Consider the following 23321-nt stretch of genomic DNA (forward strand, 5'->3'; position numbering starts at 1 on the left):
AATTGTGATGCCTCCAGCAATGTTCTTTTTTCTCAGGATTTCTTTGGCTATTTGGGGTCTTTTGTTCTTCCATATAAATTTTAGAATTCTTTCTTCTGTTTTCGTGAAGAATGTCACTGGGATTCTGATAAGGATTGCATTGAATCTGTGTATTGCTTTAGGTAATATGAACATTTTAACTATGTTTATTCTTCCAATCCATGTGCGTGGAATGTCTTTCCATTTCTCTGTCATCATCGATTTATTTCAATAATATCTTACAGTTTTCAGTGTATAGGTCTTTTACTTTCTTGGTTAAATTTATTCCTAGATAATTTATTATTTTTGTTGTGATTGTAAATGGGATTGTATTCTTGAGTTCTCTTTCTGTTAGTTTGTTATTAGAGTATAGAAATGCAATTGATTTTTAAGTTTATTTTGTACTCTGCAACTTTGCTGTAGTTGTTGATTATTTCTAATAGTTTTCTGATGGATTATTTAGGGTTTTCTATATATAGAATCATGTCATCTTCAAACAGTGACAGTTTCACTTCTTCCTTACTGATTTGGATACCTTTTATTTCTTTTTCTTGCCTATTTGCTGTTGCCAAAACTTTCAGTACTATGTTGAATAAGAGTGGCAAGAATGAGCACCCTTGTCTTGTTCCTGTTCTCAGAGGGGTGGCTTTCAGTTTTTCCCCATTGAGTATGATGTTGGCTGTGGGATTGTCATATTTGGCCTTTATTACGTTGAGCTACTTTCCTTCTATACTCATTTTATTGAGAGTTTCTATCATAAATGGATGTTGGATCTTGTCAAATGCTTTCTCTGTGTCTAATGAGATGATCATGTAGTTTTTATTCCTCATTTTGTGAATGCGGTGTATCACACTAATTGATTTGCAGATGTTGAACCATTCCTGTGTCACTGGTATAAATCCCACTTGATCATGGTGTATGGTCCTTTCAATGTATTGCTGTATTTGGTTTGCCAATATTTTTGTTGAGGATTTTTGCATCTGTGTTCATCAGCAATATTGGCCTGTAATTTTTCTTCTTTTTGTTGTCCTTGTCTGGCTTTGGGATCAAGGTGATATTAACCTCATAGATTGAGTTAGAAGGTGTTTCATTCTTCATCAATTTTTTGGAATAGTCTGAGAAAGATAGGTATTAAATCTTTGAATGTTTGGTAGAAGTCTCCAGAGAAACCATCTGGTTCTGGACTTTTATTTTGGGGAAGCTTTTTTGATTACTATTTCAATCTCTTTACTTGTGATTGGTCTTTTCAGATTCTCTGTTTCTTCTTGATTCAGTTTTGGGAGTTTGTATGAGTCTAAGAACTTATCCATTTCTTCTAGATTGTCCAATTTGTTGGCATATAGTTTTTCATAGTATTCTCTTATAATCCTTTGTGTTTCTGTGGTATCCATTGTAATTTCTCCTCTTTCACTTCTAATTTTATTTATTTGAGCCTTCTCTCTTTTTTTTTTTTTTTCCTTATTGAAGCTGGCTGAGTGTTTGTCCATTTTGTTTATCTTCTCAAAGAACCAGCTCTTAGTTTCGTTGATCCTTTCTTCTGTTTTTTTAGTGTCTGTTTCATTTATTTCTGCTCTAATTTTTATTTCCCTCCTTCTGCTGATTTTGGGCTTTGTTATTTTTTTTCTAGTTCTGTTAGGTATGGTTTAGTATTGCATATTTGAGATTTTTCTTTTTTGTTGAGGTGGGCCTGTATTGCTATGAATTTCCCTCTTAGGAACATCTTACAATGCTTGTGCTGCATCCCATAGAAGTTGCTGTGATGTATTTTCATTTTCATTTGTCTCCAGATATTTTTGATTTCTTCTTTGATTTTTTTCATTGATTCATTGGTTGTTCAGTAGCACGTTGTTTGGTCTCCACACATTTGTCACTTTCCCAGCTTTTTTCTTGTAGTTGATTGCTAGTTTCATAGCATTGTGGTCAGAAAAGATGCTTGATATGATTTCAGTCTTAAATTTATTGAGGCTGGCCTTGTTTCCTAACATATGCTCTATCTTTGAGAATGTTCCATGTGTGCTTGAGAAGAATGTATATTCTGCTGATTTTGCATGGAATATTCTATATATATATCTATTAAGTCATCTGGTCTAGTTTTTCACTTATTTCTACTATTTCCTTGTTGATATTATGTTTGGATGATCTATCCATTGATATAAGTGGGGTGTTGAGGTCCCCTACTATTATTGTGTTGCTGGTAATTTTTCCCTTTAAGTCTGTTGTACTTTGGTGCTCCTGTGTTAGGTGCATATGTATTCATAAGTGTTATGTCCTCTTTGTGGAATTTCCCTTTTATCATTATATACTTTCCCTCTTTGTCTCTCATTGCCTTTTAATCTTGAAGTCTGCTTTGTATGATGTAAGTATGGCAATGCCTGCTTTCTTTTGTTTGCCATGAGCTTGGAGTGTGGTCTTCCATCCCCCATCACTCTGAACCTGCGTTTGTCTTCAAAGCTGAGATGTGTTTCCTGGAGGCAATACATTGTTGGGTCTTGTTTCTTAATCCATCCAGCCACTCTTTGTCTTTTGATCGGAGAATTCAATCCATTTACTTTTAGAGTGATTGTTGATATATCAGGGCTTAATACTGCCATTTTATCTCTTGTTTTCCATTGTTCTATATTTCTGTTTCTCATCCCAAGTATTTCTGACAGCCATTTCAGTTTAGTAATTTTCTATGATGGTTCTCTCAGTTTTCTTTCTTTATCATTTTTGTCTGTGTTCTGATTTTTTGTTTAGTGGTGACCATGAGGTTTGTATAAAGATCTCATAGATGAGATAGTCCATTTTCTGATAGCCTGTTGTGTCCTTAACCAAAGCAGATTTCATCTCTCTCCTCTTCCCTGTCTAAGTTATTGTCACATTATTCCTTTTGTGTTGTGAATTTGTGATTAAAATGAAGTGTTTATAGTTATGTTTGATGCTTTTCTTCCTTTTATCTTTAACGTTATAATTAAGTGTGGACCGGTTCTGTTAGAGAGCTATAATTTTCTGATTTTGTCTGTTTATCTCCTTTCTCAAACCTTTGTAAACCTTTTCCTTTTGTTTCAGGCTTTAGGGCCTTCTTGATCATTTCTTGTATGGGAGTCTTGTGGTGATGAACTCCCTCAGCTTTTTTTTATCTGGGAAAGTTTTTATTTCTCCATCATAGCTGAAAGATAGTTTCATTGGATAGAGTATCCTTGGTTGAAAGTTTTTGTATTTAAGTATTTTGAATATATCATTCCACTCTTTCCTATCCTGTAAGGTTTCTGCTCAGCAATCCACTGAGAACCTGATACGAGTTCCTTTGTAGGTTATTTCTTCTGTCTTGCTGCCCTTAATATTGTTTCTTTGTCATTGGCTTTTGCTAGTTTTACTAAAATATGCCTTGGAGAAGGTCTTTTTTGCATTGATGTAATTAGGAGTTCTATTGGCTTCATTTATTTGTAATTCCAGTTCCTTCCCAGGTTTGAGAAGTTCTCAACTATTATTTTTCTGAACAAACTCTCTGCTCCGTTCTCCCTCTGGAATCCCTATAATCCTTATGTTGCATTTCCTAATTGAGTCAGATATTTCTCATAGATTTTCTTTATTTCTTTTTCGTCTTAGTTCTCTCTCCTCCACCTGAAGCATTTCTGTATATCTGTCCTCCAAATTACTAATTCTGTCCTCCAAAGTGTCAGCTTTGTTTTTTAAGGATTCTAGATTGTTTTTTAAATCATTCATTGTGTTCTTCATCTCCAGCCTTTCTGTCTGGTTTTTTTTTTTTTTTAGAGTTTCTATCTCTTTTGTGAAGAATTCCTTCTGCTCATTAATTTTATTCCTGAGTTCATTGAACTCTCTTTCTGAATTCTCTTGTAAGTCATTGAGTTTCTTTATGATAGCTATTTTGAATTCTTTGTCATTTAGATCGTAGATTTCTGTGACTTCAGGATTGGTGTCTTGAGACTTCTCATTTCCCTTCTGCTCTGGAATGTTAATATGTTTCTTCAGGTGTTTGGTGGAGTGGATCTTTGTCAGCACATAGTGGTGGTAGTATCTGGTCACAGATTCCACCTCCCACCACTTCGGGGGGCAGGAGCTGTGTTTTCTGAACCCGCCACTTCCATTGGAAGTTGTGCCCATAGGGCTCTGTGTATTTGCCAGCTGGCTGCTGTCGCTTTACACACACAGGTGCAGGCACTCTGGTGCAGATCCACTTCCCTGGCCAACTGACCAGCTGAGCTCGTGCACCAGGCAGGAGGGCAAGGGAGTGGCACTTCCTTTTGTTCATGCCATTGCACTCTGCACTCCTTGGTGGCCCACCTGTGCTCCTCAGCTTGGTGGCAAAGCCCAAGCAGTGTCTGAATCACCTTGGTGTGGGGCATTCCCACAGGCTGGAAAGCAACTCCAAAAGCGAAAGCCTTCCCTTGGAGGGCTGCCTGTTACCTGTCTCCTCTCAGAGTCCTGCAGCAGCAACTGCGTGAGGTCCTGCACCCTCAATCGCTGCCACTGGGGATAGGGAAGATGTTCACTTACCTCCTTTCACTGCTTCTTGGTGATCCAGTCCCCTCACCTTCAGACATATGGCTGCATGGATCTCTCAAACATCCTGTTGTGCTGTGTAGATGTACTCTGTTGGTCAATGAATGTCCTTTTCATTGCATCTGAGCAGGGAGAGACTAAGGGAACAGCTGACTCTGCCATAATGCTGATGTCCTGTATTTTTAATTTTAATAGATGTTGCTAGAGTGTTTTCCCGAAGGATTATAGCAAATCACACTAACATGAGTAGTATGTGCATGTGCCGTTTTCCCTGGCTCCTCCCCAGCCCTAGATGTTACCACTTTTAAAATGTTTGCCAATATGATGAAAAATGGCATCTCATTGTTATTTGGTTTTTTTCTTCTCATGAATGAAATTGAGCAATTTTTTCTTTTATTTTAATTAGCATTTACATTTCACCTTAGATGACTTGCTTGTTGATACCTTTTGCCTATTATTGCTATGTCTTTGTAAAATTTGTTTATATATGAGATTTTAATGTCCATTATGTGTATTGTGTTACAAATATTTATTTCTCTATTTTGGTTTTGTCATTTGACTTTGTTTGCCTGGTCTTTTGGCATATGAAACTTTATTTTTATGTAGTTAAATATGTCTATTTTATCCCTTATGATTTTGGTGTTTCTTGTCTTCTTTAAGGAGGTCTCTATCATCCTAAGGTTATAAAAATATTCTTCTAGATCATCTTTTTTATATAGTTCAGATTTTTTTTCATTTATTATAGAATTGTGTATGTGTGTGCATGGTTTGAGGTAGTAATCTAGCTTTGAGTCCTCTAATTATACCAGCAGTTCTTTTCCCCTTGAATGACATTCTGCCTTTGTCATAATTAGTAAGTTTCCATATATACTAGCATCTGTTCTTTAATTCTTATTACATTCCTGGGCTTTATTTGATTTGGGAAGAAACTTTTGAAGCAGTAAAGTCTCTTACAGTTCTAAATATAACCTTCAGGAATAGAAAATGAGACCACCTTAGTTTTTTCAGCTTCTTGTAATGGAAAGAGCAAGAATCTAGACTTCCATTCCCAGCTCTTCACTTACTAATTATGTGACCTTGAACAGGTCATTTATTTTGCCTCTCCCACCCTAGGATTGCTCAAGTCAATAGTGGCCTATGCTTTTGTAAGGATTAGAGAAAAATATATGTGGAGTGCCTGACCCACAGTTGGCATTCATTCATTGTACCTAATACTATTATTAGCGTTAGACTTAATAAAAAATAAGAAAGTAGGACATTTGATATCAAATTATACCTCTTCCAACCATAAGCAGGTACATTTCTTCATGAGTATATGTTGTATGCAAGAAAAAGGGAATTCTAAATGTGGTAATTTAAAGATTCTTTCAGATAAGTAAATTCGTCTGAACAATAAAAATAACGTATATTGAAATCTGGCACTTCTTTTTCTAAGAACTTTTCTTGTTTTTTTCCTTGTCTTTTTTCCCTTTTTTTCTATTGTGAGCCAAATATACCTGACACAAGTAAAAAGCAACATTATTTAATTTGCTTGCTTTTTTAGGTAAGTAGGGAAAATACAGCTATTAATAAGGGTAACGAACAGTAAATTAAAATTGCCTTTGTACATAGCTAACCAGTGAGAGGAGCTGGATGTTAAGCAGGAGAGTCAGAGAAAAACAGAGGGACGTTGAATGTGGAACCATAAAGAGCAGTGCACTTGCAGAACTGAAGACTGGAGTGGGCATGAGTCTGCATGCAGGTGCATTGAGGTTGGACTCAACCTGGAGCTAGAAATGCCCCAGGTCTGTCCTAAGGCTTTAGTGTTCTTTGTAGATGTGCCCTATGGTTATCAATAATACATGGATTTTTCTTAACCTTATTTCTCAAGAATCCCGGGACAATTTCTGGAGGTTTAGAGGGGAACATAATGTTAGTAAAGCCACACAGATAAAATGTAAAATTAAAAAGTTAAAAAGAAAATACAGTTGGACACCTCTTATACTTCCTGAGCCACTAACAAGCCTTCACAGGAACCCTCTAATTGGCTAGGGCACAACTAATAAATGTATATTCTAATTCCAGCACCTCCCACCCCTCCATGAACTTCAGCTGTAAAATATCTGCAGAGCAGAAAGAACAACTGTAGAAGTAAGCCTAGTAATTTTAAAAAGGACTAAGAAATTTTTACTTAGGATTTAAAAATCCTAAGAAAAGATCTCCCTGCACTGGATGGTATTTGCTTTTTTCCCCCATTATGTTTCATTAAGTTACTAAGCAAACCTTAAATTAATCATTTTTAAAATTAACACCTTATTCCCTAGTGCTATTTATTAGATCTACTGAAGAAAGGAAGATTAAATTTAGCCTTTTGTTTCTCTTATCATTTTCATATCTTTTGCTGTGTTTGCCATAACTAGTCCACATAGAGGAAGTTGGAGACTGGTCGTTTATTCATCTCACTTTTCCATTTCAGCAAATAATGATTTATATGCAGAATTATCTACTGTGCAGTCAATTAGCTCCTAAATAAGCATCTAACATTAGATGATATGCATCATTGGTCTTACTAATTTTGAAATATTTATGTGCTAGAAAACCAGATAAATTGTGAACGTTAAGTCGCTATTTTTCATAATTTCTTAATAAATTTTAAAGTAATGGCTAGTCAAATATCCAAGACATTACATTTTAAAGAAAACCTCCTTGTGTTTTTGACGTTAATTCTACCAAATAACTACCTTGTTGGAAAATGACAGCAAGAGTTGTCATTGACAACTCCAACTGACACTTTGTCCAAGCATCCATTTTCCATGTTGCAGCTCTTTTCCTCAGTATTTATTTAACTACTAGAACTTCTTTAAATACAAGGAATTTTAAACATAAATTGGTAAATCCTCAACTAATAGAAGTTGAGAACAACAATTTGGTCAATGACGGACTGCATAAACAATGGTGGTCCCATAAGATTGGTACCATATAACCTAGGTATGTAGTGGGCTATACCATTTAGACTTGTGGAAGTACACTCTATGATATTTGTATGACAACAAAATCACCTAATGATGCATTTCTCAGAACATATCCCTATCAATTAAGTGACCCATGACTGTATATGTATATGTGTATATATGTATATATACGTACATATATATGAGTGTACACACACACACATTCTTCTTTTTAGGAGAGAAGGCAAATGAAATAAAAGAAGGCGTTGCTAGTTTAACAATTTAATATGTTAGTAGACTTGTGGACAGTTTTTCAAAAATGTCATGCCAAGCCGGGGAAACTCCTGATTTTCTGATAGGCAGGATGGTGCCTGAGAGATCAGGGACTCTGGCAGGCGGAAACAGGTGTAAGCAATTGAGGGCATGGAGTAGTATCATGAGGTAAGTCATATTAATAGCGATAAGCCACAATGCCACTGAAATTATGCACATGTAAATTTTTTTTAACGTATTTGACCATGTCTCTGTGAATAATGTGAAATTCCTAATAGAGCTAATTTGTTAAAAGAGCAGTGAACAAAATTTTGGGAAGCACCCAGGTCTCATTGCAGCTCTGCCTCTACTTCTCTCTGTGAAAATTGTTTTGTATCATTGATTTTTCTGATTTTCCCCGCTATGCTTATTATGACATTTGAAATGCTTTAAGTGCCTCTGAAAGGGTCAACTATCATTTATCTTTCCTGTCCTTGTATGAGAACACTCTGGAATCAGTATTTAAAAATCTATGCAAGCAATTATAACATACTAAATAAAATGTACCATATAAAATTCATCCTGAATGAATTAGCAGGGTCTTCTTGTTTTGGTTTTACAGGGAGCTAAAAGGATACTGAGATGAATGAAATATAAATTCCACTCTTCTTTAAGAAGAATCCAGCTTAGTAAATGGAGCACATGTAATGGGCCAAGCACTTTACTCAAGGGCTGCATAAAGGCCTGTAGAGGCATTCACGGGAGGATGATATTTCAGGTGGATGGAACAACATGAGAAAAAGCTTTGAGTGGTATGTATAGGAAACCATGAATAGTTCAGTCCAGATGCGTGAAGGGGAGTGACAGGAGACCAGAAAAGGGTATTTGGGGAGCCAAACTACAATGGGTCTTAAAATACGGCTGAGTTGGCTTTTTATAAGTTCTGCTATGAAGTGGGAGGTGGTTAACACCTGGGGTTAGAAGTCAGGCCGATGTGATTTCAAATCCTGGTTTTGAATGACTTTAGGCAATTCAGCCATCTGTGGAATGAGAGTAACCCTGACTATCTTGCAGGCTGACTGCAGAGTTAATGAAGTAATGCATATAAAGTATTTAGCAGAAACCTTGGAGTCCAGTAAACCCTTAACAAAGAACAGAGATTATTGATGAGTAGTATTATGCCTTTAACAGATTTATCTGGAAGAAACGTGAAAAGCAGAGGCAAGGCCCCTCACCACCATGGTGGAGAGAAGGCTTAGTGAGGGGTTACTGCAATAGTCTAAAGTTAACCTGACCCTGAACTAGGGTAGGAATGACGAGGAAGGGAATGAATTCGACCAGTGTAAGAGAGGTGGAATGACAGAATTTGGGAAACCATTTAATGTATGAGGAATAGGGAATAAGAGAAAGGAAGGAAATGATGAAAAGATGAAAACACCTGTAGACTGAGCCTGAGTCAAAGAGGAATGGTGGTTCCATTAGGACATTGGTTCTGGAACTTTGGTGTGCATGAGACTCTCCTGTAGGACTTGTTCAAGCATGGGTGGCTGGACCTCACCCCTTCTGATTCAAAGAAGCTTCCAGCTGATGCTGATGCTGATGCTACTAGTTCAGGGCCCACACTATGAGAACCACTGCAGTGGAGAAATAGAAAACAGAGAAGGCTGTGGCCTGGTGGAGACCATGACTCATCCTTCAGGTAGAGCTCCTTAGCCGATGATCCTAGAAAATGCGGGGTTTGAATCTGATTTGAGATAGTGAATTTGGACATCTCTAGTGCATATGGACCCATGTGATGGTCAGAGATAGCCAGGACCAAAGAGCCAAAGACAATGAGTTACCAGTGAGTAGACAGTTTTTTAAAAAGCTGTCCATGGCACTGTAGGAAAAGCTTGGACTTTTACCTCTTTACCTTGACGTTCTCATCCACACGTGGCTCTAAGAAAAAAGCTTTCCTTGTAAGTTTTAAAATGTAAACCTCTCTCCCTTTATTTTGATTTCCTAATAAAGGAGCTTTCATGACAGTTACTGATAAGAGCCTGAGCTTTAGGATGTAAATTTAGAGCATCTGGTAAGCTTTGCTGTTTTCTCTCTGCTTCATTAAAACTGAGGAATACATACCAAAGTTAGAATCTGGTATAATCCTGTATGGTTTGACAGTATGATAAAACAATAAAGGTCTTAAAATTGTTCATCTCCTATTAGAATGTTAGCTAGTGTTACCAAAAAGCCAGATTGGTACCTGTGGCTTGTATTTTTCTCTTATCTTAGACAAGATCTAAATGTAAGAAACAGTGAGCATAAGCATAGGGCAACTAGTCCAGCAGAGGCCTCCTAATAATGTGCACCTTTCAGGTCTCAGGAGTGGTGTGAGGTCAGCAGTTTCCATGTTAAGGTTAACCCGTTGTGGTGCACTGCGCTTTGTAAATATTCAGTCTGGACAAAAGCAATTACAATTTTGTTTTCCAATGTATCAAGAATATTTTTAATGTAGAATACAATTAGTACTCCTTAGTTCATCCATCCCTAAATATATTAAATGAGTTTGATTTTTCAGTATTGCCTGAGTTGTGTTCTGCAAGACACTATTGTTTCCTGAGATGTTAATAGTTGTTCCTTGAAAAAGAAAAAGTGTGCTTAGTTTAAATAAATGAAAGAATTGCTAGGTTAAACAAAGGTAAGCTAATTTCCTACTGGTAGACTTCTCAGAACTTTTAATATGCTAGTGTTGCTGTGAATCTCCAAGATTTAGAATCTTCTGGGCAGTGTGTCCCAAAGCTATGTGACCTGGAACCCCTTCCTTTAAGGGCATACCTGTGAGACACTGGGACACTGGTGTTCTCAAAACACAGTTTGGTTGAGAAACAATGTTAGTTGTTCAAGTCTTTTTGATTTTGAATTTCTTTTCAACAAAGGGACCTAGCCAGTCCAAAAAGGATAGACATCATATGCCTAGCATTTCTATAATCAATTATCTATGATTTAGGGACTGCCAAGTAGACCTAATAATGACTTATTAAGTAAACTGTGATAGAAAACCAAGACATTTGATCACTTTTACATTACTAGCTGGTAATCTTAAGGCTGAGAAGTTCAAGGACCTTTTGAAAAAATGGCTGCTTTGGTTTTAGTACTTGCCTGGATTAGAGAAGGCTGTTTTTGAGAATTTCTTATTAGCTCTTAAATATTCGTTTATAAAATCGTTCCCTAGGCCTGGCTCAAGAGCCTCAAAGATATGGTCAAGACAATAATTTACCCATCTTTTGACAGTGGGCAAGAGACTGAAAAAAAGCTATAGGATGTAGTGAGAACAAGACATATCGTGCACAATCCTCTGTACTTTAAAAATCTAACATATTATTAGTCAATGATAATTGCTCTTTTAGTGATATAAAACTTTCTTTCTACATACTAAGGCAGAAAAGTTAAAAAATTTTGGAAGATTTTTAAGCAACAGTGGTGAAAGTAAAAACGCTTTCTTACTTAGCCACTGTGATGATTGCATCACATATGGCCATGTCAGTTTTCTTCTTTCAAGAGAACGAGTACTCAGTAGTTTCCTGCTGAGATTTATAGGCATAGAAAGGTATGTTGACCCCTGGTGTGTTGTACGTGTACCGCTGATGTGAAATGATTTCTTTTTGAGGAAAATTAGCCCTGAGCTAACATGTGCTGCCAATCCTCCTCTTTTTGCTGAGGAAGACTGGCCCTGAGCTAACATCCGTGCCCATCTTCCTCCACTTTATATGTGGGATGCCTACCACAGCATGGCTTGGCAAGTGGTGCCATGTCTGCACCCAGGATCAGAACCGGTGAACCCCAGGCCACCGAAGCAGAACATGTGAACTTAACCGCAGCACCACTGGGCTGGCCCCTATGAAATGATGTTTAGTACACAGATGAACATTTTAAAAAATTACTGTGTATTTCCATTTGTATTAGGAAAGTTATAAAAGCATTAGAAAATATGATTTTAATACCTGGGTTTATACTATGTCTTAAAAAGGAGTCAATTTAAAGAAAAATCTTTAGTAAAAGGTAGTATCGGTCAAAGGGAAGGAAACAGAGATTGAGGAGTCCTGAGATCAAGAAGGTAAGTTTTCTAATGAGAAGAATTTGAGCATTAAACTGAGAAGAAACACTGAAGATTCAGGAGAGAGAAGCAAGATCTTGGAAGAAGCAGAGGGCATGGAGAGCCTTAGATGAGAAGAGGACATTCCCACCACTAAGCCTGGAAGAGAACTGAGGATTGTTGTGAATAGGGGGACAGGAAGTTAAGGGCCTAATCTGAGTGCCTACTGCTATTTCTTAATTGTTGTCATTGTAGTGGTAGTAGTTATTGTAGCTACTCCTGAATGAGTGAATCAGAATAACTTAAAGTAAATAGATGGTAGTGATGCAAGTGGGCAACTGTACTTGGATAGCATGAGCCTCAAATCACAATGGCCTTTTACACATGTATGGAAAAACAATGGTCTTTACCAATTAAGAAATAAGATAACACAACTTACTAATATCAGGAATGTGATTACAAATCCTACTGACATGATGGCATTGAGGAATGATATAAACAGCTTTTTCCTAGTAAGTAGAGGTAGTGAGCAGCCAGGAGAAAAACAGCTCCCTGCTTTTGGGCACCTCAGGTATGAGACATGCAGAATGTATAGTCTTCACTGGAGAGAGTGATCAGCAAAACCAGTATTTTCAGGAAAGAACTACATTTCAATTGAAGCCTGTAGGTGGAGAGTATTCTTAGTAACCCAGAGATGGAGAATATTCTGAGCAAAAGATGAAGAGTTTATGAAGAGAGAATTTGTAAACTTGAATGAGGCTTCCATAGGGCACAGTTGGAAAGGATCAGGAAATATGTCAGTACTGGCCATCAGTGAGGATTTAATGAGAGTAGGAGAGACTAGGACACCATAGGAGGGTGAAATATGCCCAGCTTTCAGTGTCAACTTGAAGCTGAGATCTGGACTGGAGCTCTTCCTGCTTGTCAACGTTGATGAAAGTGGAAGTACCTATGCTGAAAGCTTCCTGGACTTCTGGAAGCCAGAGGAAGGAGACAATAGCTTCATGACTAGGTGTGTGGTATCCATAGTATTTCTGTTTGAAAGGAACCCTGAATCACCAATTTAATGCCTCATTTAGAACTGAGGTATCTGGGAGATTAGGTAAGGGTAAACCTAAATAGGAAGGGGGAAAGAGAGATTTCACTCCAAATGAGCATGCAGGAACAGATGGATATAAAAAAAAAAAAAATACAGAAACAACTAGAAGTCTTAGAAATGGAAAATATTGCCACTGGAAAAAAAGTACAATAGAAGAGATAAACCCTAAACAGCACACATAGAGAAATAGTGAATTGAAAGTACTAAGAAATTCCCCCTCAGTATACTTCAGAGAAATTAAGAGAAAAAGCTGTTGAGACTCCCAAATCTGGCAGATTCAATACCCTAACCAGTCTTTCCTATGAAAGAAATTAAATATGCTGAATAAAATATGTAAATTATCTCTTAAAAGCAAGGCTAAGCTGGAAAGAAAGTAATGACCTCACAGAAACCAAAAGTGAAATGAAAGTGAGAATCCTAAACTAAGTAAGCAGTAAACCTGGCTTTTAGAATGCAGGTATTGGCACACCTAGGTGATCTCGAGCATGCTGTTGATGTTGCATGCCACGTGCCATTGAGGGCCGCCCCAGGTGGGGAGTCTAATAGGAGATCTCTTGCCTCAAGCTAAAAGTTTACAAAGCTACAGTGTTAGCGTCAGGATGATGAGAAATCTCTCCCACGGAAGAGGATACACCTGGATGCTGGCACTAGGGCAAAAGTCTCCCCCTGAGAGATTATACCTATGAGATTCAAAAACCTAAATGGCCAATAAACATATGTTGGTTAAAATGTTTTTTATAAAACATAAAAAGATGTTGGTTATCAGGGAAATACAGAATAAAACAAATGTAAGATAGTATCCCATGCCTATCAGAATACCAAAAAACAAAAAAAAAGGAAGGTAAGCCCCAAAATGCAAATCAGTGTCAGTGAGAATGTGGAGAAACTGGAACTCTCATACACTGCTGACTGGAATATAAATTGGTACAACTACTTTGGAAAGTAAAGCTGAAGATGTGCATAGCTGTTAACCTAGCAACTCCACTTCTAAGTCCCTACACTGGAGAAGTCTGCTACATGTTCACAAGATGGTTTATACGAGAATGCTTATTTTGCAACTTGCTTATAATTGCACAAAACTGGAAACAACCTGAGGGTTCCTCAGGATGAGAACATATAAATACATTGTGCGCTATAAATACAAATTCTACATTGTTGTATAATAGAATACTATTGAGTAATGAAAATAAATGAACTAGATCTACGTGTACTGATGTTGATAAATCTCAAAATCATAATAAAAGCAATCTGCAGAAGACTACAGTATACCATTGATATAAATTGTATGAGCATGCAAAGCAATACTACATGTCACTTGTGGATCTGTAAATACGGAGTAGTAATAATATAAAATATTTATGTGAATATTAAAAACCAAATTCAGGATGATGGTTTTTTTCTCAGGAGGAAGAAAGACAAAGGAATAGGACCCAGGAGAGAGAAACCAGGGGATTTCATTATATCTCTAATATTTTATTTCTCAAAAAACCTGAAGCAAATTAGCAAAATATTAAGATTTGCTATAGCTGGGTCAGGTTCTCCAAAGCTTATTGTGTTACTGTCTGTTTTTTTCTGTACACTTGAAGCATCTCACAATATTTAAAAATTAGGAGTGAGAGAAAATTTCTATCATTATATAAAAGGAAGCCAAAAAAAAATACTGCCTCAAGTTGAGTTCTCACTGAAATGGAGTTTTGTGTGCAGAGTATTTATTGCAGATTAACACTTGTGGAGGAGAGGGGAAGGAAAAGCAGGATTGGGCAGGGGGAGAAGTCCCAATACTACACAGGCCAGCCAAGCCATGGTGAGCTCAAGAGCAAGCCTGGGCCTGGCCCTTATATTCCCACTTCAGTCATTGGCTGGATGCAACCTGCCCAGAAGGGTGTGCCCTTGGGCAGGGCAGTTCTCTGCAGCTGAGGCACCACCCGAGTAGCTGACGGCTGGGGCAGCAAGTCCTTCTTGGGGCTTCTTTGGGCAGTGTAGCTCTGTCCACCATACAAGGCCATACAAGGTCATGAAAGTGAGCTTTCTTTTCTCCTATTCCCTTGACTCTGAGAAGATTTATCAATATATTTACCTAAGAGAGACAAGGTAAATATAAAGAAAAGTTTTCAACACTTGTGAACTGATGTCATTTTTAGAGCATATAACATACAGCTTTTTATAGAATGTTAGCCTTCACTTTCTTTCTAAGTTTGTTTATGGCCTTGTTTGCCGGAATCAAAAAGGAAACTGTCATATACTAAATCATTGACAAATGCTTTTAACATTATTTTCCTTGCTCTTCTCAAAGGAGACCAAATATAAGATCCCCTTATAATTTAGATGGCCCAGTTTTGGATGCTGATGTAAGGATCAGCCTTCACAATCTAAGTTTAGAGGATAACATATAAAAATTTAAAATTTATAGATGGTATCTCTGCATAATCATTTTAATGAGTATTATTTTGGAAATCATTAGATATGTTTTTATATGACTGTGTAATACTGTCTTCCTCGTCAGTCAGTCAAAGAAGCCAGTAGAGACAGAATTGTCAAATATTTATGTCCTACTCATCCATCTTGGTGCCAGTCACATATGGGTGTTCAGTTTATATTCTGTGGGGGTGATGATAATTTTGTAACAAAGCATACGCATGTTTTACTTGTGAATATTCACAGGTGTTGGGTAACCTTTACAAATTCCCTGCTTTCTAGCTTCCTGATAGTCTACTTTGGGGCTTTAATGACATCCTTCTTGTGAGAAGTGTGAGCAAATAATGGGTAGAATGGTTTTGATAAAAGTAGCTGATTATGGGCTCCATGCCAGTAAGGATATAACATAGACTTTACTCAGTTCACACAAACGTTGAAGGAATTACTCAACTTTTAAATTAAAAATGTGGCAACATTATGGGTACATAGGTTCTCCCAGAAACTCGACAATTGTAAATGGTTTCTATAGGTGCATCAGTCAAGGTTTCTAGTTGCAAGAAACAGACTCACATGGCTAATTGTGCAGAAAAAGGTGTTTAATAAGTGGTATTAGTGAATTCCCACATTTGTAGCAAGAACTGAAGAACAAGCCTTGAGAGTAAACTTCCAGGAGCAGTGTCTAAATATGTGCCACAAAATTGGTCAGGTAAAGAAACCTCTGACACTGCCACTAAGCATAGCTTGTATGGAGATCATTTCCATGTTAGGAACTTGACCCTAAGACCTGTTGCAGAGAGTGAGGCAAGAAGGTGAGAAAGAGAAAAAGTGAAGCTTCATGTTTTCTGATGTCAGAGTCTTGCCTTCAGCACCTGAGTCACAGTCTGGCATCTTCTTGGCAGAGCCAAAGTCATCTGTCTCTGCTTCTGAGGGAAAGAATTATGGAATAATACGTTCCAGCTTTTGCCTTCATGCAGGAAATTTCCCAAACATTTTCTTGAAAGGCTACTTAAAAGGTCATAGGCAGCCACTAACATGATAAAAATCCACTAAAATGGAACTTTTCCCAAGAATGGAAATTGTTTTCATGGTCTAATTTGAAACATACCTTAGTCCTGCCCTGGTAACTTTTGGCCATCCCAAAATGAAGACGACACCCCAAGCCCCACTCCCTCGTAGCCACTGAACCCAGAACTCAAAGGGAACGCGATGCTTTGGGGAATTTGAGCCTTAGTCTAAATTCACGAATGCTCCTTTCCTGGCCGAGCTGGATACAAGCAGCCGGTCTTCTGGGAAAAGAGGTGTATAATAAACAATTGAGTAAAATCATTGAAAGAATGGAAGTGTATCACAAAAAATATGATGCTGTTTAAGGGCAAAGAAAGACTGAATGTAAGTTAAACGTAATGCTGTTTGTCCTCAAAATCAGTTATCTTAGCCTAATACTGAATGCTGTACAGTTACTATCTTTCTGGTCTCTTGCTGCTGAACATCTATGAAGAGCCAGTGGTCTAGGTCTTGTTGAGCAGAGGTAGGCAGTGTCCCGCTTCCCCATTGTGTATTTTCATATTGTCATAAATAATATTTAAGGAGTTTTATTTCTGATTAGTTTCTAAGCTTGGGATTCACACGCCTGGTATTTTGAACTAATAGTCATTGTCCAATTAGACTACTTACAGTTCAGCATTTGCTTTGAGTAGACTTGTAAGGAGATAATATGGCACAGGGGAGCTTGAGGTGTTATTGGAGATGTTATTTGTGGCTTACAGCCTTTGGTGTATACTTGGTTTGATCTATAGATGTTTTAGAGCATAGCATACTTTCTAGTTATTAAAATCCTGTCAAGGTAACAATGAGATAAGTACAAATAAAGTTTAGAAATCTTCTCCTATAATAGAACTTCCTTGCCGTCATGACACAGCATGAAGAATATAATTTCTTTAGGCAATCTTTCCTTCTTTTCAATACAATTTTAAATTCTATATTGTGGCTCAGACTTTTTCATTTATCTTTCTCCCCTCCCTTAACACAGTGACACATGAGTGCACTTGTGTCAATAAAATAATTTTATTGCTTATATTGTAGGTAAATATAGCAAAACTTTTTCTTGGGATTGGAATGATTTTTTTTTTTCCCGTAACAATTAAAAGGCTTTGTATCAAACATGGCAAAGTGATTCTCATGGGAATTTACATTTTTTTAAAACTGTGCTAACATACAGTATGAGGGATAAAAACTTAGCTATTAAGGATGAATAGCTTCTGTTGGTCACTGTGCCTCTGATGTAGGCACATCAAGTGAGAAATCTGCAGACCTTAGTTTAATGCAGCACTGTAGCAGAAACACTGTTTGAAGAACCTCAGTTAGAACCGAAAAAGAAATAAAGATCTCCGTTTCCAATTTCAAACAAAGGCTAATATTCTAGTGCCTTTAAGTTTGAAAAAGCTACAAATCAGTAGCTTATTTAGGTCTGCAATTTTATGCAGAAGTCTAATTTCACAAAGCCACACTATAGTGTTATGTTATGGGTGTGTTCTTATGTTTCCTGTGACATACGTTGATTCATACATCTGCCTGAGCAGCAAACCTCAGCGCCTTATACGCGTTTTATTTCCTTGAATCACAGGAGCTTCAGTTTCAACGACTCACCCGAGAACTGGAAGTGGAAAGGCAGATTGTTGCCAGTCAGCTAGAAAGATGTAGGCTTGGAGCAGAATCACCAAGCATCGCCAGCACCAGGTACAGGGCCGACGGCTCTATCATTTTACATGCCTTTAAGTTACATGCCTTATTAAGTTGTCCTTGATGCAGCAAATGATTGTTAGTGTTGTCACTGTTAACTTGCCTACTTAAATTTGACACCAAAAATGTCAATTTATTCTAATTTTAGAAGCCTCTTGCAGTATTGATTATCTTTCAGTCCTGTGCTTAAAGTTTTTTATGTGTCATTGGTAAACAAAAGCTACTGTGCTACTTTCAGAAATTTGACTTCTTATACATAGACACAGTTAATGGATGTTTTTCACAATTAATTGCTAATTATTTGGTAAAGTTAATTGGCTTTGAAAACCTAGTATTGATTTTTTTTTTTAACTAAGAAATCTTTCTAAGTAATAACATTTAGTTAGCTTTTAAAAATGCCTTCAGTTTACCTTGAGTTTTCCTAGAATTCTGGAAAACTACTATACGAAATAATTACTATATGAAATAATTTAGTGTATTCAAATATAGTGCATTCAAAACCAGTATATTAATGGAAAATAACTTGTCATCACAATTATTGTGTTATATTTAAATAGCCTCTTGTGCTATTTAAAAAAATCATTACTATAGAAATTGCTGCCAAAAGCTCCAAATGGTGGAATCACTGCTTATCCTATATGTGGGTTTCTTGCTTAGTAATTACATATTCCAATAAAGCCTACCATGAAATACTTCTATTGCTTGCATTTTTAAACTTGGGTTGTTTACTCCTCAGTAGGTATGTGTCCACCATAATGTGTGTCTCAGTTATTTCTAGCATCACAATTGTTCTACTTTTCAGTGTCTTCCATTACTCATAGCCAAAAAATCCTCCTTAGTGAATAAAATGATGTCTGTAGTTTCTCTTTTCTAGCTAATTGTTGCTATTAATTTAAACTTATTAGGCTGGTAAATTGTGTTCTCGTGAATTTTTTCATCTCTGACCCTTAACAGTTGTGCATATTGGTATATTTAGTAAGGCATAAAGTATACAAATAAGATTAATAAAACTTTTAAAACCCAAATATCAAATTATGTGATCATTTTTATATATCCAGGCAGTTTTTTATATGCAGAGAAATTATAAGCAAAGTGTAAAATTGTAAATCAAAAATTTATAACTCTGGCTTTGTAAATACTCAATGAAATAACTTTTCAAGGAAGTTAAAAGTTTCAAAAACTTGTTTTGATTCTATTCATCATTTTTTAAAAGTTCTCTGTATCTTTAGCACCAAAAAGAGCAATTCACAAACTCAGTAATATATTATTGTATATTTCTAAGACATATGGACCAATGGATTTTAAAATATATAATTTTACACTAATAGAAAAATTAATTCAACATTTAAAGAATTCAGTTAGCAATTTTATTCTTCAAATGTAGTTATCTAAACTAGCATAGAAATTCTCTTGATAAACTCCTAGAAATACTTAATATATCAATTATACAAGTCAATATTTAGAGGAAATGGCAAAAGAGAAAGGAAAATCCCTAGGTCCTAGAAATAGAAAGGGAACTGAAAGCCAGAGCCAGAAGGATTTGAGCTGCCTCTGCAGGAGGCCTGGGGACAGCCAACCTTTCCCCCCACCCAACCCCCCACCACTCCTGCCACCCCCACAAAAGCAGTGGCGTCTTCAGTTTAGTACCCATGCAGGGACCAAAGAATGAGACCTTGTGTGTGCTCAAGGTGATACGTTTGAACTAAAAATCGCTGCGTTAAGCCATGACCCTCAAAGGACTGTACCCTTGGCAAAGCCCAAGCTTGCACCACATGTGGGTTTGGAGCCTAAATGTAACTCTCCACACTGTTCAAGAACCCCCAAGTGAGAAACTAACATCACTAAAGTTGAGCTTACCATCAGATATTATAAAACTCAAGTCAAAAAAAAAACTCAACAAAGAGTGAGAATCAGCAGACAGAAGAGTAAAATCTAAAACTTCAAGAACTTGATATCATTGGAGAAAGTTTGAGAGGTGTGTGCAGGATGGCAGGTACAAGGATGCTCATTATATAGCATTATTTGCAAAAATAAAGTATTAGAAAGAATATAATTATCCATCAATATGGAAATGAGAAATAAACTGTGGATAACTAAACTCAGCAGTTAAAATGAAATAACTAGATCTATGTGTATCAACTTGGAAATCTTTGCAAAACAGACTTCAGAGTGAAAACCACAAGTTGCAAAAGAGTAGATGTATATAGGGGGATATCCTTAGGAACATCTTGAAAATTTATGTAACAATACTGAATAATATTTAAACAATATCTGATATTGTTTATGAATGTATGCATGTGTAGTAAAAGTATAAAAATATTTTGGAATGACATCAATTTAAGATAGTGGTACCTCTAGGGAGAAAGGGCAATGGAATCTATCAGGAGTTACACTTTAGCCAAGTCTGTGACATTGCACTTGTGATTGCCATCTGGGGCACACGTAACAAAATGTTAACATCTTTTAACTGAGAGGGTGGTTGATATGTGCTTGGCCATGAGATTATTTTCTGCACTTTTCTTTAAGTTTTAAAATATTAAATAATTTTAAGTTTATATATTTGAATTAGCAAATTGCATAGGTTTGTTGAAAATCTGGTAGTAAAATACGTACTGTGTGTGTCTGATTTTGGTGCTTTGTGTCTGGATCTCAGTGCCTAGCATGGTGCCTGGCATGTCGCTGGGGCTCGGTCAGTGAATACTGGGTAAGTGAATGAGTCCTGCAGAAGTGAGAGCCAGGCTGACCAGAGAAAGGGGAGAAGCACCCACAAAGGTATATATGATTCCACACTGTGGTTGCCTTGGAGTAGCAAGAGGCTCAGTAGCGTCTAGGATATGTACTAAAAGGTCCTGGTGGCTTATGAGGTTGAAAAGGAAAGCTGACGTTTGATTGTAGAGAACTGGGCACCAGGGTGATAATAAGCTTCACTTTCATTAGATCTGTGAAGGAGACCTGTTGAAAGTTGTCATTGTTGGAGGCAGCTGTCCTGATAGTGTAATGTGTAGGTCAGAATGAAGAGAGGTCAGGCAGCAGGACAGGAATCTATGGAATCTTAAGGGTTATGAGTAAGGCAGGTCTCTTCATTCAGTGAACTCTGCTTGGAATATTAATCAGTTCACTTTGATTGCCCTACTCCCAGCTCATACTGGATTCTCATGTGTTCTTGATGCCCTCAGCTAACTATGCTAACCCTTCCTAACAGCCTTTTTTCCCATGTTTCTCTGGCAAAGTCATCTCTCTTCACCTGAACCCTCGTAATTATTCCTCTGTCCTGTAGTAGCTCTCCTATGAGGTAGTAAGGTCCACCCCACTCCCAAAGCCCTGGCACAGTGCCAGTTGTTCAGCAGGCAGACACCCAGCCAAATGATCATTGAATGAATAATGAACTTTAATGAAGCCCAGTGTGTTTTGAGCTCATCAAGTAAGGATGCTTTACCAGTCGGTTATCTACTTGGCATCTTTCAGTTTTTATCCACCTTTTCTCATATCTGCCCTCTTCACACATATCAGTGTGCTTTTCAGGGGACCTTAAGAAGACTATTGACAGTTACTCTGCTTTGTGATCATCAAGTTTACACACTGACAAGGAGCCCACTAGAAAACAGTGTTAGTGAGGTCTGGCCCAGTGGTGTAGCGGTTAAGTTCATGTGCTCCGCTTCAGCAGCCCAGAGTTCACGGGTTTGGATCCTGGGCATGGACCTACACACTGCTCATCAAGCCATGCTGTGGCAGTGTACCATATACAAAATAGAAGAAGATTGGCACAGATGTTAGCTCCGGGACAAACTTCCTCAAGCAAAAAGAGGAGGATCGGCAACAGAAGTTAGCTCAGGGCCAGTCCTCTTCACCAAAAAGAAGAAGAAGAAAAAAAACAGTGTTAATGAAGGGAGCATAGGTTTTTATTGTGTCACTTACAGAAAAACAGAAATTAGCTGTCAGACCCAAGCCCTGTTTCCTGTAAGCCATGTCTGATTTGCTCAAAGGAAATTAGAAGTGGAATTGCTGCTTACAGCCATGAAGCTTCCTTTGGATTCAGGTCATTCCTACATGAAATGGGTTTAGTCAGCAAAATGGAACATTCGATAACTAGTTATCTTTCATATCGTTTGGCTTAGATCCTATGTCAGAGTTGATAAGGCGATCTGTAAGATTTTCTTACTTTTCCTAGTCCAAAAATGACATTAATCACACAAAAGGAAATGAAAAACATATTTTTATTTACTTTTTCAGTTGTCCAAAGTACTTGCCATTATTAGCTTCACCCTGTGAATAAGGAGGCAGTGTCATGAGGCTCTGTTTAATAAATGGCTCTAATTTTGTGCTAAGTAGTATACTGTGGAGCCCTCTCCCAAATGAGTGGCTCTCTCATTTGGTTCTCTCACGCTTGTGAACCAAAGATGAATTTTTAACCTGTACCATGAGATGTTCCCATTTTATAGGTAGAGAAACTGAGCCTCTGCATGTTATTATTTAGGAAATGTCCTAAAAAGTGGACATTGGCAGTTTACTTGCAGTATGCCGTCTTGAGAACATTAAAAGAATCTTAATGATTAACATGATTGCTTGGTTTTCTATTAATGACTCTTTGGAAATAGAGGTAATTCTAAATGAGTCTTCTAAACAAGGTAATAAAAACCCCATTTCTGATACGATTTTTAATTTGTTTTATTTACTGCAAAAAAACATTAATAACACAAGCAATATCAATTTATAATGATCCTTAATCTGGAATTTATAGCACCTGTATCCAAAGATGATATATCAGACCAAAAATAATCGCCACAACTTTGAAAATCCCTGGAGGTGAGCTATGGAATTAGTTAATAGGAAAGTCACAGCCTTTCTGCCTTTGTGTCAAGTACACTATAGTTACTTGTGCATTTAATATTTATGTATTTAATATTTCACCTCATTGAAGGTAGGCTATGGAAATAGTTAATAAGGAAGTTATTGCTTTTATACTGATAGAGTATAGTTATTTACATATTTAACATTTCACCTCATTTAAAGTGGGTTGTGAGATCAGTTAATAGAGAAGATACCACTTTTCTGCATTTGTTTTGAATATACTTTATTATCTGTATATTTAATATTTCACCTCATTGAAGGTGGGCTATGGAATCAGTTCTTTGAGAAGGTGCAGCCTTTCTGCATTTGCACTGAGTCCACTGGACTTATCTATGTATTTCATATTTTATCTCATTCCAAAGGTATTTGAAACATCATTAAAAAATACAAAACCAACAATGGAGTGAGGAAATTAGGGCAAAGGGAAGATAAAGATTAGAAAAAT

General features: G+C 37.0%; 1 protein-coding gene across 50 annotated transcripts in view; it reads left to right on the plus strand.

Annotated features, from left to right (window-relative positions):
* PKP4 (plakophilin 4) overlaps positions 1-23321 on the plus strand; it is a 228323-nt gene that overhangs the window by 108036 nt on the left and 96966 nt on the right. For 39 of the 50 annotated variants that reach the window (XM_070241002.1, XM_070240982.1, XM_070240998.1 and 36 more), the window contains one exon: positions 17913-18025. The exons of 10 other annotated variants lie outside the window; for them this stretch is intronic. In XM_070241002.1, coding sequence (XP_070097103.1) covers positions 17913-18025 — 113 coding nt within the window. Of the gene's footprint in view, positions 1-8330; positions 8516-17912; positions 18026-23321 lie in introns of those variants that run through there. One more of the 50 variants, XM_070241020.1, reaches the window with a different exon arrangement.

The sequence above is a fragment of the Equus caballus genome, chromosome 18 (genome assembly GCF_041296265.1).
Source record: "Equus caballus isolate H_3958 breed thoroughbred chromosome 18, TB-T2T, whole genome shotgun sequence".
Lineage (NCBI taxonomy): Eukaryota > Metazoa > Chordata > Mammalia > Perissodactyla > Equidae > Equus > Equus caballus.